The following is a 15836-nucleotide window of genomic DNA, read 5'->3' on the forward strand; positions in this document are numbered from 1 at the left end:
CTCTCTTTTCTGCAGCACACACTTCCCTGGAGAACCTGCCATTACATTGGTAATGCATTCTCATTTATTTGTGTCTGACATATTTGAGGTCTTCAGAGTGCTGCTCAGTGTGACTTGAGTTAGTCAAATCTTGGCCTTCAGGTGACAGGAGGAAAAAAAGCTCCCAACAGCCCAAAGTAGGCAGCCAGCTTTTTGCAGATGCTTCAGAACAGTGCAACAAAAGGCCATAAGAAAGTCAATCACACTTGATTGCATTAATAACCAGTTACAGGAAAGCAGTATAGGAGCTGATAAATTAAAAACTCATGATGAAAAAGTGGCAGAGACAGCTGCTGAGTAAGGTCTTAAAGCAATGACTGATGTAGTGGTGTGACCTATACAGTCTGCCAGTTCCCAACACAAGCAGCTGCTAAGGTTGTTGATTGAATGTACAAATGTGTACCAGGGACAGCATCCAACTTTTTGCTGTGTTGAGGTTTGGCCAAGACTAAAACCTTCTGTAATTTTGCCAGAGCACTTTTCTGTCCTCTGCTTGCCAAGATCTAAGAAGAGCAGTATTTTGGAACACAGAGACTTGAACTTAGAACACCTTCATCACATCCAGAATGATTTTCAAGAAAACCTTTGAGACTTAAAACACATTAGGAATTGTTTGTTTACTGGCATGCTTGCTATCTCTTTTTGTTTCTTTCAATTACAGTTGTGGGAAACATTTTCCTCCTGCTTTTAGAACAGAAAAGGGAGATAAATGAGATAATTACAAAAGAGGTGAGAGTCAGAAATCATGTGAAAATATAGTAAAAATTCTCAAAAACTGAAAAAAAAAAGAAGGGAAGAATTGGAGAGGAAAAAGGAATGAATAGGATTAATAATTATTCAGTTGTCTTTTATATAGTTATAAATCAGGAGAAAGGGAAGGAAACTATTATGTTCATTTGGGACCCTTAGATTTTTCCAGGGTTTTTTCTTTTCCCGTTTGGTTTCCATTTTAGTATTAATGTGAAATCTAGATTTCAATGAGGGTTCTAACAGGGAGGGGAAGGGAGGAGAGGGGAGGGGAGCAGAGCGGATATCTCAGTGGACACTTAAAATACAGCTTTTTTATTTTATTTTTATTATTCCTACCACCTATATTCTTCTATGTCAAAGTTGTTACTGGGTCTAGGGTCTCCAAAGAGACACGAGCAGTTGTTGGCTGTTATAAGGTTGTTTATTGCATGAATACATCAGTCTCAAAGGCAAAGAGTTCAAGGTGCTAGAGTCTGTGTTAAAACCTTTCTAGTACAGAGTCCCAAGCTGGAGCAGTAGCTGCAAGGCTGCTTTCTGGTATACAGTCCCAGGTTCTGTGCAGGAACAGCAGCAGCAGCAACAGTTGTTCTCAGGCACAGAGTCCAATGTCCCAGCTGCAGTAGTGGAGTCTGATGTTCCAGAGAGCACCAGCAGCAGGGACCACAACTTTTCTTCTTTCTTCTTCTGCCATCTTCTTCTTCTCGTGGCTGCTGATGTGTTGATGCTGTGATGATTGATGATGATGGTGAAGCTGATGCTGAAGATTATGTTGCCCATGATGATGATGATTGTATCCCACTATGGGTCTTTCCATTTATAAAACACCCAATCAGCTAAAAACACAATTCTAAAACATTCTTTCTAAACCAATCTGAACTTCATTCTAATGTGTGAAAGTAGTATGAAAGTAGTGTCAGTTCTTATCTGAAAAATGATGTATATATTATCTATTTACGCAAATGTACTGTCTGTTTCCTTACTTAAAATTTACGTGAATAAATTTATCTATTTATGTGAATAGTTCTATCTATTTATGCATGAAGTTTTCTCTATTTTACATAATTCTATCTGTTCTAGTGGCAAGGTTCTGCTATGTTTTTTTATGTCTAGGACTAAGTTGCTGGACTTTCAACAAGGCCTAAGGGCCTTGATACAATTTCTAAGGGCTAGTTGATACAATTTCTTAAGGCACTTAAAATGTATTTCTACTTACTTAAAACCTAAAACTTAAACTTACTTAAAATTACAACTTACGGTTCTATTTACTTAAAACTTAAACCTACACTTCTACTTTATATCTTTTATGTGGCTTAATATATCTTAGTTTCTCTAAAGGCTTTAATTCCACCCCTGCATTCACCTCCCTCTCTGAGGAACGAAGAGAGGCTTGCGTTCCAACACTCCTACAAACACATACTAAAACTAAGTTACTTACTCCAGGCCTCTTTTCATATCTAGTGCTTTTAGTTTCTTTGGAACATCTACGAGGTACTAAACATGAAAACCAAGCTACCTTTCCTTGTCATCATGCCACCAACTAAATTCCCTTCTACCTAAAGCACAGCTTTACGCTAAAATGAGTTGGGGTGAGTAGAATAGGCACTCATTTAGGGAACAGAAAATTAATTTCTATGATGCCATTGTCAAGTTGCAGCTCCTTGACTTCTGGGGCAAGTTAGGCACTGTCAGGAGAAGGCACTGGGAGACACAGACACTGGTCTGCAGCTGCAGAGCCAAAACCCCATCTACGTCCAGGCTGCCAGGTTTCCAAGTCAGGACTCGCAGGAAAAAGTGATGAGCACTCAGTCCTCATCAAATAACAGGAAACTGATGGAATCAATATGGGGCCATATCATACCATAAAGAGGGATAGAGACAGCCAAAGTGCTGAATGCAGGCTCTGCTATCTACAGACACTAAAAGCTTGCTGTTGGTTTCTTAAAAAAAAAAGAAAACAAAAACAAACAAACAAACAAAAAAACCAACAAAAACCCCCAACAAAAACCCAACAACCCAAAAGCTAAGCCTTCAGTAGCTATCGTGTTTCTCAGATGACACCTGGTGGACAGAAGCTGAAGAGATGAAAGCATTCTGCCTTCATAGTGCAGAACCTTGATCCTTACTCACAACTGTGCTACTGCACTTACTGCAGGTGCAGCTGTCCTCCATATTCTGCTAATCCACCCCACGCCCCCAGTCTGTTATTAGTTTCCCTGAATTAGCATTTATCACCCATGTATCTTCAACAGCTTTTTTTTTCAGCACTCATATCCATTTTCTTCCACAAATAAAAATACAGGGAAAGCCCCTGGTAGCAGCAACAGGGTGCTTTTATGGTGTGGGATAACTAGACAATTTTATGAGTGCCTTCATAAGTGGATAGTTGCATTCAGAAGGTTAAAGGCTTCAGTTTCTTCTGATTATTAATTTACTCTTTTAAACTAATTCCAGTTCACTTCTGTTACAGCGTCTGTCTTTTCTGTAATTGCCCTAATGCATCCCAGTTGAGATCTCAATATAAAGCGGGGGGGAGAGGGGGGTAGGTATCTGAAGAGAAACATATAGAAGTGTTTCTTATGGGGATGCTTATACCTTGAGGTTAAACAGGTGGTTTCCTCAAGGATCTCATGGATAGGAACATTAAGTTCTGGTGCAGTCCTGTCTCTCTATTTGGCTCAAAGGATTTCAGAAAATGACAGATACTGCTGAATCAATGCTGTGACATATGAGGCCTCTGCCATAAATAAGGTGACCACGACCAATTGTTTGACTGCTGGCATTGCATCTTCTAGGATTTTTTTTCTGTTGTTGGCTTTTCTCCCTGTTTTATGTGTACTCTATTCCTTTAAATGTTAACAACTTTATTTTTTTTCCTTGGTGTATTTCCATGCCTTTTTTTCTGCCAAATCTTGGAAGATTTTATGAAGCAAAATGCACAGAGAAGTCAGGGATTCATTGACTTCAAACACCAAGATAAGCAGAAAAATAATGTGGTAGAGGTCAGAAGGAAATTATTGCATAATTATCTGGATTGCTTCTTCTGGATTCAGATTATCTGTTTACCTGTTTGGCAAACCGGCCATCCAAGAGTTGTGGCATTGTATTTGGTCTGGCTGAGGTGGAGTTAACATCCAAACAGCTGTGCTTTGTGTTTGTAGCCACAAAGGCTGGGCTCCTGGTGAGCCACGCTCAGGTGACATCAGGGCTGTCTCTCCAACACCTCCCTCAAAGGCCAGCAGGTCTAGAGTGTGCAAGAGGCAGGGAAGGGAGACACAGTTGGGACAGATGGCCCTAACTGACCAGAGCGACATTCCATACCATATGATGTGTAAAAACAAAAGCCAAGGGGTGCTGAATTTTTATTATTAAGGTGTTTGTCTTCTAAAGCAACTGCTACATGTACTGGGGCCATAGTCCCAGGAAGTAGCTGGACATCACCTGCTAAGAGCAATTAGAGAATGGATCTTCTTGCTTCTCAATGTGGCCTTTGCCTTGATCTCAACCAGTTGAGTTTTTCATCTCATTTTCTTCCCCTGTCCTGCTGAGCAGAGCAAGTGGTGAAGCATCTTTGTGGAGCCCTGGTGCCCAGTGAAGGTGAACCCACAGCAGGCATATCCTGGATGAAATGAAGTTTTCTCCACAGAAAGAATGAATAATGCCCTGGCACAGCTGAAAGCCAGGGTTCAGTTTTGTACCAGCGTTGCAACTTGATGTTCAAGTCCCTGCTGTCCAAAGCCAGAAGTAACCAAATCTAACTATGTTCCGACACCTGAAATATCCCTTCATATGGTTTCAAGAACAACTCTGAAAAGTCCTCAGGACTCTGAGTAACTCACAAGTAAAGTAAAATAGTCATAAAGATTGAGCAGCCAGAAACTGATGAACTACTGAGCAGTACCTGATTTACACTATGAGTGGAAACACCTTATTAAAGCATTTTCTGAAAAAAGGTGCTTTCTACATAGCAGTCCCCAACAAGTGACCAATTTGCTGCTCACAGAAACAGGAAACTTGGAAGGGCTGACAATCACCAAAAGAAAGCATATGCTAACATAACTTACTTTTTTCTCTTACACCCAATAGTGAAGGCCAAGGCAAAGAGGACTTTGAAACACGGCTAAGAGAATACTTTTACAAGCTTTTCAGATAGCAATTTGTGAGAACAACACTCTTTATTTTATGCTGAAAAATACTTCCAGGCTTTGAAATGTTCACCTTTACTTTTTAATTCCTATTCAGCAAATACCAAGAGAACAAGTATAGTCATAAAATACAAAGAGGAAAATGTATCTGGAAAGTGCTCTTAAGAACATCAATTAGACAATACAACGTCTTCAGCATAGTCCTTTGGGCAGCATCTGTGAGGGCGTATGTGTCCTGCAGCCAGGGAAACACTGGTTCCTAAAGCCTCTGGGGCAGGAAAGCCACTGGATAAATAATTACTTCTGTTCCACAGAAATGCTAAATGACCATTCATTTGAAAGTCTGACTTGCATACATGAGTGAGAAACAAGATCTTCAGAGCCCGCCCCCAAGAATTCATTGAATCATGTAGAACTCTCCACATTCTGACAGGCTAATGAGGGCCTATCCCAGTGTTCCGGAAGGAAGCAATCCCTACGAGCCCTGGAACATAGACCAGGCCCGGCAAGGGCACCCCGGGAAGGGAAGCAGGAAGGAAGGAAGGAGTTAATGGCGGCAGCGAGAGGCGCGGCCGCCCCTCCCCTGGGCGGGCCGGCGGTAACATGGCCGCGCTGGCCCCGGCGCTGGCGGCGGCGGCCGGGCGGCTGCAGGTAAAGGCCGCTGGCACCCCGGCCTGGCGGGGCCGCGCCTCCGGAGGAGCCCCGGGCTGCGCGGGTGTGTCGGGCTGGCCTGAGACAGCCCTTCGGTGTGGCGGACTCGGCGTTTCTCTGTTGAACAGTGCATTGGTGTGTGCGGGCGTGTCATACTCCTCACTCCACCTTCGTGCCCCTGCCGCTTAAATTTACCTGAGTCGCGCCAATGGAAATCGAGCTCTGCACTGTGGTGTTGTCTGCTTGAAAGTACCGAGCGTTAAAAAAAACCAAACAAACAACAATCAATCAAAAAAAAAAAAGGTTGTTAATAACAATTGATTTTGTTATCTACAGAATGAGAGCTGTTCCAGTACTGCAGGTGCTGGCCGACAGGTTCAGAGCTGGAAGATCAAAGCTGAACGAGCTAAGAAAGTTGAATTCATAAGAACTGCAGAAAAGCTAAAAGCTCAGTAAGTTAAACAGTTTATCATAAGTATGTTTTTTATTCTGTTCTGGAGGTAACATTATTAACTCGAGGTTCAAAGTAAGAATGTATGATAATGAAATCTTTAGGCTAAAGGTATCCTTTTCAGGAGTTCAAATTATTGTGGTTATTACAGTAGCTCAGGATAGGCTTATGAGCTCCAAAATGCCCTGTTGTTTGAATTACTGTTTGGACTTATGCCAGTGGTGTAGTAAGACTTTAGCTCAAATTGATGCTCTCAGGTGCACCAGAAAAGGAAATGTGTGAGGCACAATTGAGTTCTCAGTCTTTCTACTTAGCTGTGCTTACCCTGTAAAGACCTAAAGCCCTTAAGACATCCTGACAAAAGGGGAGCTGCAGCAACTGCAGAAGATTGAAAGACTTCATCTAGAATATGTAGGCCACTGTTTTGAAAAACAAGGGTTCAAGACATCCCAGGCACAGAAATGATTTAAACCTGCTTCCCCACATCTTGATCAAGTGCTGATGACAACTGCACTGGCAGCTGAAAGAACAGGGAGTTTTCTTCTGGAACAGATGAGCTTTCTGGGGAGTAGCTAATGTAGCCATCTGACTGAAGGAGAGTTTTGCAGTTGTGAATCCTGATTTAACAGGGCACTTAAGTCTCACACTGGTGTTTTACACTGCGTGTCTGGATCGAGTTCACCTTGATTACCCTGGATCCTGGGTTGTGGTTGAGAATTTGACCGCTGGGTAATGTAGATGTTCCTAAGCCGCTTGAAGCGAGGCATGCCATTTAACTGTGGCTCAGCGTCCCTCTGTGATGTTGTCTGTGCTGGGGCTCCATCTAGGTGTGCCACTGCATTAATACAGCCTGTTTGCCTGCACTTCCCAGGGAACAGTCTGGCAAGGCTCCCAGAGAGAATGCATGCACATAAAATTTCAGTGTGTAAACCGATGCATGCCACTGAGGTGATTTCCTTATTAATTTCTTGTTAAAGTTCTTGGGTTACTGTGGTGTGTAGTCTTATAGCTGCAGAAATACTTTCCTTGAAAACAGTTGTAGAACAAACCAGGGATTTGTACCAAATCTAAGACAGTCCTGTTAACACAGCCTGCCCACTCGCCTTGGAAAATCTTGGGGCTTTGCTGAGTGTTACTGAGAAACGCACCCTTTCTTCCTAGGCTTGCAAATATAGAAAAAGACAAAACGGGACACCTTTATAACAGGAAGAGTGATTCCAGGGTAGAATACAGATTACTTGAGGAACTGGAACACGGCATGACTGTCAGCAGGAAAATGGAAAGTAAGTGAGGTTTTATTTGGATTTATTTGCTTTTTTTAAAATATTATGTTGTTTTTGTAAATGGTTTAAAAATCAGTAATACAGAGGGATCAGTTTAGATAGAAGATGGATACTGGTAAGTGTGGTATTTCACCATGTGATTAGAAACAGACAGTTCACTGCAAAATTCAGAAGCATAAACATTTTGGGCCTCATATGCTACTAACTGTTATCTTTTAATCTTCAGTGTAAAACCACTGTGGTGGAAAGGTACTGTTCAAGAAACTTGGAATCAATTTTGTGTGTATATTGTGTGTATATTTGTGTGTCCAGCTAAGGTACAGTAAAAATATTCTTACTTCAACATTCACAAACTGATTGTTGCCTTTAAATACCCCTTTAAACTGTTCTGTGTTTGCATTTTTTGAGTTTTTGGGCAATGAATATTCCTACTTCAGATAGTACTGTGAGATGGTAGACAGTCTGTCCTATAATATCTGTTCCACTTAGACACTATAGTATAGTTCAAGAAAAAAAAGTTACTCCCTTTACTCACAGTACTTGAATTCTTTCAACAATAATCCCATAAATCATGCTATGCTATCTGATACAGATCAAAATGAGTTGAAGAAAGTAAAGGAATGTAGAAACAATTAAAAGTATACTTTCTTACAATTTTTGTGTGTTCTGATGTGCGCCTTTTATTTAAGGAATCTTAGAATGCCCTTTACATCTTGCAGTCCTTAAGAAGTGTACATTTTTTGAGGAATGACTAAGCTAATAAGTTCAGAATTTTTTTTCCATGAGTAAGAAAGGAGCATGACATATGGATGGAAATGATGCTATGAGATAATAAAGAGGACAGTGATGAGAGCACTACATGTCAGATGTGAAGGAGTATATCCTAAAAGATACAAAAGTACAACCCCCCTGCCCCCCCCCCCCCCCCCAAAATTCCCATTTTACTGTGTTGAGGTCTTTCAGCATAATCTGTATACTATAATATTTTCTGTGGTCTCAGCAGGAACTTGCATTTTCCTTAATGCAAATCTTTTGGGATAGACGGTAAAGGTCCTTAGTATCTAAGATGCAGCCAGAATTTCATCCTCTTCAGCAGTGTATGTATGGACTCACAAGGAGCCAAGTGGTAACTTGGCTATACAAATAAGTGCACACATGCTTGGAGCACATGAAAGCATTGATTCTTTGCTATTTAACCCAACGAATAAATGAACCCTGTTGAAGTAGTACATTCATACACACTTCAATGATTGTTTTCTCTTCATAAATGGTGTTTTGAAGCCTAGGTCAAAGTCTGCCTCAGAACTCTAGAACTATCACCTGCATAGGCAGTATTCTCCAAGTTCCCCTTTAGAAACAGGAGCTACTAATTTTAAAATCTGCTGATGCTGTGTAGGGAGCTAACATGGACCACATGGTCAGCTACATGCAATTACCAGTTGAAATGCTTAGTACTGTGGCAGTTTCTTATCATCAAAAAGAATTTGTGTCCCTGCTTAGAAGAAACCCCTAGTTTATTTTGGACACTTCCCTGCTGTTGTTCTTTTACTGAATACAATGCACAAAGAAACTGTCAACTATCAGCATCTTATTTTATTTAACAGAAGCTAAAATCCTGCAGCAACTATCAAAAATACAAAACAACGTGAAGAAACTTCAGCAGCAATTGAAAGATGTGAAGCCTACACCAGAGTGTAAGTCAAGATGACAGGTTTAAAAACATTTTCCTCTACAGACAGGTTTCTTGCGTAGATATCTTTCTCCTGCAGACTTGGGATACTCCTCCAGTCTTTAAGATGTTGCAGGAATCTGGAAAGGGAAGACTAAACCTAGAAATCATAAAAGACTCTGCAGTTCTATGTGGAAACAGCAAATTACTTGTCTTACAAGTGGTGTATGTTTGTTCCTTGAGGTTGTTAAAAGCCCAATTTCCTATCTGTACCATTTGCCTTATGCAAAATAAACCTGATATTCTACCACCATGTAATTCCCTTTGATCTGGTAAGAGGTCACAGAGTAGGTTCTACAGGGAATTCATTTCTAGCCACTGGTTTGAAATGTAGACTGGAATATTCCACCGAAAATGCTGCAGCAGTTTGTTCAGTTTGGATGTTTTAAAGCTTTTGGGAAACAGGTTCTGAAAGAACCGTGTTGTGTGGTACATACTACCTTTTGTGAATCTCAGGTTGAGGGCCTCCTACTAGCTGAGGACTTTCTGATGCTAGATAAAATGCATCCCCATTTATTCAGTGCTTTATCTATTAAAAAAAAAATCATTATCTACTTAAACTGTCAGTTAAGGTACTGAGGCATGAAAGATGAAAAATTAGATTTAGTTTCTATAACTTTACCAAAATACAGGTTAGTTGAACTGCATTCAGTGTGCCCATAGAGATGTTGGGCTGATTTAAAAGAGACTTTAGTCTAATAATATAATCTAATCTAATGGGTGGATTTTCTTCCACTGCAAAATATATTTTCTCTGCACAGCTGTATTATCATCTTAAGTCAGGACTACAGCATGCTGACAGTACAGGACAAAGTCTTACTCTGATGTTTCTTTGTCAGCTTCGTAAAAGTAGTTACCTGCAGGTTAAAAGGATTGCTGTAATGTGGAATAAACCAGAGTTGAGTGTGCTTAAGTCATTAACTGCATTGCTATAAGAAAAAAGTGGAACTCTAGGATAAGTCTGTCTTAGTTCGGGCATCAGTTGAAGGTTAGTCAAGGTGAGACTTCTTTAAGGGAAATAAACATTTATATTGGCATTTGCATCTAGTTAGCTAAGTCCTTTCATAAACACACCTTTTGGATAAATAAGAATTTGTCTTTTAAGGCTGTTTGAGATGGAAATGCATGGTTTTTTGTACAATGAGATATGTGTCCTGAAAGTCTCCACAAGTCTTGCATTTCTGGATAGTGCTTATATGCTTTTTTTTCTTCTTTTCCTTTTTTAGTTGTTGACAAGATCAAGGAAATGATGGAAGAAATAGAAAATGCAATCAATGCTTTTAAAGAGGAACAGAGGCAAATGTATGTTTATACGTGCTTCAGCTACTAGAAAAAAGGCTGTTGTAAGACAATGAAAACTTTGCATTAATCTAGCAAACTGTTCTTATGATTTACTCTTTTGGTAGTGATTCCTGAGGTATGTAAATCAAAGTACAACCTGTCAGAGTTAGCATCTTGATAAAGTGACTTTTAGAGAGGTTGTTTATACAGCTATTGCAGCATTCCAGCATAACAACAATTTGCCTATGAATAGGCTTTTTAGAGAGGCTGTAGAAGAGATTAGATTGTGGGGTTTTTTTTCTGTTGCTGTTCTGTTTTCTAATCGGGTTTTGGGGGTTTATTTTTCTTTCTACTGGTGTCAGGAGGGGATTGAGTTTATTGTATGCATGCCATAAATGTGTTCTTTCAGTAAAAGGGTAACTTAATTCTCATTTTGTAGGGCTTTATTACTGGATCATTACAACTGTGCTGTTACCACTCCAGTTCTTAATCTCTGAAGAATAGCTCTTGTGTGGCATTGAACAATTCCAAAATTCATTTTTGGTGAATGTACAATGAATACTGGATTTTTTTTCTTACATTTCAGTGTTTGTCTCTTTTCAGATATGAACAGCTTTTGAAAGAGGAAAAAGCTGTCATTAATGAGCTCAGTCTCTTTGAGAGAAAGGTGGAACTGTGGGCATTAGGGAGCTCAACAACAGAAAAAGTTTGGAAATTACCATCAGCCAGGGTCACAGTTGATAAAACACTGGAAAATCATCTACCCGAAGAAGTAATAGAGTTTGAAAAATTTCTTCAGCGAACAGGGGGGCGGCAAGGAGGCTGGGATGATTATGATCATCAACATTTTCTGAAAATACGGACAAAATACAGAGGAAGGCTGTCTTACATGGATGAAGCCCTTGAGTATCTCAGTGGAAGAACAAAAGAAGATATAGAACAGCATGACAAATGGTATCAAGAATATGTAATTTTACATGAAAGAAAGAAAGAGGTAAAATAAGCCCTCTAAGGCTTTTGAAGATTTCAGAAAATGCACTTATTTTTCAAAGGCATAATCTCTTGTTTTTGTATCTGCCTCTCTGGTTGTAGTGCTAGGCAGGTTTCTTTTACAGTTGATGGTATACAACTGAGGTCTTTATCATCCCCAACCTGCCAAAGTACTTTTCTTTAATAAATAATTACAAATAGGCAAAGACCTAACAACGCAAAGAGGTGGCCTGTTGTATTGCCAAAGTATATTAGAAATGCTTTTGAAGTCAGTGATCGTGCAAGCTGGGTGCCAAGCCCAGAGCAGTTACTGATCCTGTCTTCCTGTTATATTTGTCTCTAGGAATGTGTGTCCCACTGTATAAGCAATACACCCAAGACAGACTGACATGCAGAATTATGATTCCCTCAAGAACTATCTAAGTAATAAAAGGCATACTGACATAAGAACTACTATAAAACAGTGGGTTAATTGGAAAGAAAGCAAGAACTGAGATACATTTGCATCAAAAAAAGCATATTGCATCAACATTCATAACTACCCGAAGTTATTACGATTGCTGTAACTGTTTTAGCAGACATATGTTGAACCTGCTTGTGTAATCCACAAAATAGGGAGGAAAAAAGAGAGGAAACACATATAGGTGCTTCTTGGTTTTAGGTTTTGCCTTCTATAGACTTTTAATTCCTATGTGCATATTTTGTGTTCTTGGATCAAATGTCTTCATCAGATTGAATCCATGTGAATATGTAAAATTTTCATGAAACTTTGGATTTTTTTCTTATGGTCTCTTGCAGTCAATTAAAAAGTGGAAAGAAAAGCAGCAGCAAGAAAAAGAAAGAAACTTGAAGGAAAAAGAGAAATTAGAAAAAATGCTGAAGGAAAGATGGCTGCAGCATGAAGAAGCTCAGAAGCAAAAAGCAGAAGAAGAAAGAAAAAGAAAACATGCTGCAGTTGAAGTCTGGAAGAAACAGAAAGTAGTAGCATTTGCAATAGATCAAGCATCCCAACTAAAACTAGAAGACAAAGAGAAAAAGCAGCAAAAAGAGAGCCAAAGTCACGTGAAGTTAGTGTTGGAAAGGAATACCTTGCAAAAAAAAGTAAAGGAGGAACTTGAAAAGCTTGAAAATGAGAAGAAAGAGGAGGCTGAAAAGGAGGGAAGGAAGAAAACTGCTGCAGAAGAAATTTCTAAGTTTCAAGACCATGTGCGTAATTTCACCTCCATTTTTGCATGTCGTCGTTTTAAATTTGATATGTCCTACTACAATATAATCTGTTAAATAGGTTTTAAAGTCCAAGTACTATTCATCTAAATCCATTATTGATTCATTACAAATAACAGCATCTATTGCAGATAAAGAGTATGAAACTTGATTTTAGACAAAGATGCTCCTTTTCTGCAATAGATATTGAATTCTACAAGATTACTCAAGATCATATTTCTTTATCGATACAGAAGTGCTTTTATTTCTTCACTAAATAATTTTTTTGAGAAAAACTGCTTGGGCTGTGCTGCCTAAGAAGACTTCAGAGGACCTGAGTGCTCTATTCAGATGGGAGGTAGAAAGAGTTGTTGCAATATCCTGCAGGTTTCAGTATCTGTTAGGCAAAGTCAGATCCCATATCAATGTAAATGCAATTACTGGAAAGTTGGTAATATTGTCAGCATTCATACTGAAGTTTTATAAACAGAGTATGAACTACTACTTTTTTATTTCTTTCTTTTTATACTACTTTTATATAATTTGTTTGTGCAAGACAATCTATAGCATGTAACTACCTAGTGAAACCTTATTTTTTGCTATTACAATAATTTCAAAACAAAAACAAACAAAAAACCAACCAAAAATAAAACCCAAAAAGCTGTGAAAAGGCTGCATCTATATTTTTACATCATTTGTCTTACTAAGGAAGAAAAGTTTGCTTTTTCACTCATTGTGTTTCAGGATCTACATAAACTGGAGCTAAGGGTTCTACAGAAACACACTAAAGAAATAGAGAAACAGGAAAAAGAAAAAAGATTGGCCAAGTTAAGAGAGAAGGTAACTTTTTGTTTGTTTTAACCAGAGATGTGTGCAGCTCGGTGGTTTAAGCAGACTTTCTTTTCATTGATATGAAAGGCAATTGTTTTAAACTATTTAACTAGTTGATAAAGGAAAACAAAACGTCATGCCTTGTTATCAGTAGACAGAATTGCAGTAGGCATAGTTGTTCCTGTTAAAAAAAAAATGGGGAAAAGTTCCTACTATTTATGTCTCTCACAGTAGTATTTCACTGGGTAAGGCTTATAAAAGTGATCCCAATATGGGTGGTGGCTTTCATTTTTCATATAGTTTTCTACCATTACTTAAATAAATAGGCTGTCTCCCAGAAGCATTTTGCATATACTGGGTTTAAAAAGAGTTTAATCTTTTAAATTACTAAAATTTAATGTGAGCAAGCAGTGTCACTGTCTTCTACAGTGAAGACCCAATGAGCGTCATGAAACTCCATTTGTGAAGAACGAAAGAGGCTAATTATTTTTGATTGTTTGTTTCACTCTGAGGTCGAGGTTCGGGTGACCAGAGACCGATCCAGGTTGAACAGACCTTCCAAGGGCTGGGAGGAACGCAGTCAAGAGATGGCACCAGCAGCTGCAGAACCGCTGTTGCGTGTTTCTCAGAGGTGAGGAGGGGGATCGATGGATGTGCAGCATGGCACAAGTGCACTTTTATATTTTAAGCCTTTCTGATTTCTTGTCAGAGCTGTCCCAGCCTGGAGAGGAGGGTCCTAGCTGCGCACCAGCCCGCCCCAGCCGCAGTACGGAGCAGCAGCCAGCACTTCCCGACACAGAGCTGGCCTGACCCATGGCGTGCATTACCTCTGTCTTTTGCGAGTGTCGCGTTTGACACGCCGGCTGCCAGACCGGCCGGCTGTGATGTCCCTTGGCATTAAAAGCGCGTTTTCCCCGCAGCTGGTTGTGGCGGCCCCTTAAGCGTGGGGTGGCCACGCCGGCCCCCGCCGCAGTGCACTGAGGCGTCCCTTCCCTTTCCCCTTCCCGTTCCCCCGTTCCCTTTCCCCCCTGTCCTTCCTTTCCCTTCCCCTTCCCTTTCCCCCTGCTTCCCCCTTCCGTTTCCCCGCCCCGGGGCGGGCGCCGCGGCTGACGCGATCCGGGCGCGCCGGGCGCGGGCAGCAGCGGCGAGATGGAGATGGCGGCGGCGGCGCCGTGCCCGGGGGAGCCGGAGCGGCTGGACTTCCTGCGGGAGCGGCACGTGCGCTTCTTCCAGCGGTGCCTGCAGATCCTGCCCGAGCGCTACTCGTCCCTGGAGACCAGCAGGTAGCAGCGGGACGGGCGCCGCCGTGTCCGCCCGGCGCCCCCCGCCCGGCCCGGCCCGGCCCGGCCCGGCCGCGCTCCCCTCCCGCCGGGCGGTCGCGGTGCCGGGGAGCCTCTCCCAGAGCGCTGCCGTGTCCCCCGGCCGGGAGGAAAAACATCCCTATAAATCTGCCCACCAGCAGACGGCTCCCAAAAAATACGTGTTAGTGTAGGGGTGTAGTCACCGCTCGCGTAAACTGCTTGACATCCACGAGGGAAGACTTGTTGATCCTTCTAATCTGTTTTAAATCTAGTGCTTCACTCTCTTAATCTACCCTGGAAGCCATTTTAAAATAAATCACCTAAGCTTCGGCACGCAGAAGACTCCTCTTCATGTAACAAATATTTTTAAGTCTTCATTACCTAGTATAAGAGAGAAAATACTAGTGAAATACGTTCCTCACTTTGAATGGAGCAGCATTTGTTCCTTTAATGGCTTCAGAATGTCTTTATTTGATATCCTTACATCGGAAGTATAAGAATACTGTAATGTGATTATCAAGCTGCACTTGGTAAAATATTGGAGACAAGTAGATGGTTTGATAATCTTATTCAGCCAATAAAATAGTAAAATTCTTTTCCACTTTATAATGTCTGTGCAGCAAGCTCCATGGCTTTGATCAGGTCATCCTGCTTTATTTTGGTTGACAGCACAAACACCTGGCATAAACATGTAAGGACTAGAACAGGTAGTGCTGAGCTGTGTGTGAAATAATGTAACTTTATATTGAAAAGTTAGAAGTGGAACTACTGGAGAAGGGCCAGCAGAAGGCTTAGAAGATGGTTAAGGGACTGGAGCATCTGTCCTGTGAGGAAAGGTTGGGTGAACTGGACCTGTTCAGCCTCAAAAAGGGATGGCTGAGAGAGGGTCTTACCAATGTGTTCAAGTATGTTAAAGGATGGGTGCTGAGAGCATGGGGCCAGACTCTCTAAGTGATCCCTGTGACAGGGCAAAGGCAGCAGACAGAAACACAGGAAGGTCCATCTCCGTGGAGAAAAACTTCCTCATACTGAAGGAGGGTAACAGCATCAGGCTGATCACTGAAACAGACTGCCCAGGGAGTTTGTGGAGTTTTTTTCCTGGAGATATTCAAAACCTGCCTGGACACAATCCTGTAAAAACTGCTCTGGGTAAACCTGCATTAGGAGAAGGGGGTTGTATGAGAT

General features: G+C 41.0%; 2 protein-coding genes across 2 annotated transcripts in view; both read left to right on the forward strand.

Annotated features, from left to right (window-relative positions):
- Positions 1-5523: 5523 nt before the first annotated feature.
- On the forward strand, positions 5524-14269 carry CCDC112 (coiled-coil domain containing 112). The gene is made up of 10 exons (XM_058043617.1): positions 5524-5582; positions 5919-6034; positions 7195-7316; positions 8921-9010; positions 10272-10347; positions 10930-11320; positions 12115-12522; positions 13264-13359; positions 13863-13981; positions 14060-14269. Exons 1-10 carry the CDS (start codon positions 5535-5537, stop codon positions 14088-14090), a joined length of 1497 nt encoding a protein of 498 aa, XP_057899600.1. The 5' UTR covers positions 5524-5534; the 3' UTR covers positions 14091-14269.
- Positions 14270-14368: 99 nt separating this feature from the next.
- The window catches only part of PGGT1B (protein geranylgeranyltransferase type I subunit beta), a 37277-nt gene continuing 35809 nt past the window's right edge, over positions 14369-15836 (forward strand). The window contains 1 exon segment of the mRNA XM_058043618.1: positions 14369-14633. Coding sequence (XP_057899601.1) covers positions 14500-14633 — 134 coding nt within the window. The 5' untranslated portion in view covers positions 14369-14499.

This window comes from Melospiza georgiana, chromosome Z, assembly GCF_028018845.1.
Source record: "Melospiza georgiana isolate bMelGeo1 chromosome Z, bMelGeo1.pri, whole genome shotgun sequence".
Lineage (NCBI taxonomy): Eukaryota > Metazoa > Chordata > Aves > Passeriformes > Passerellidae > Melospiza > Melospiza georgiana.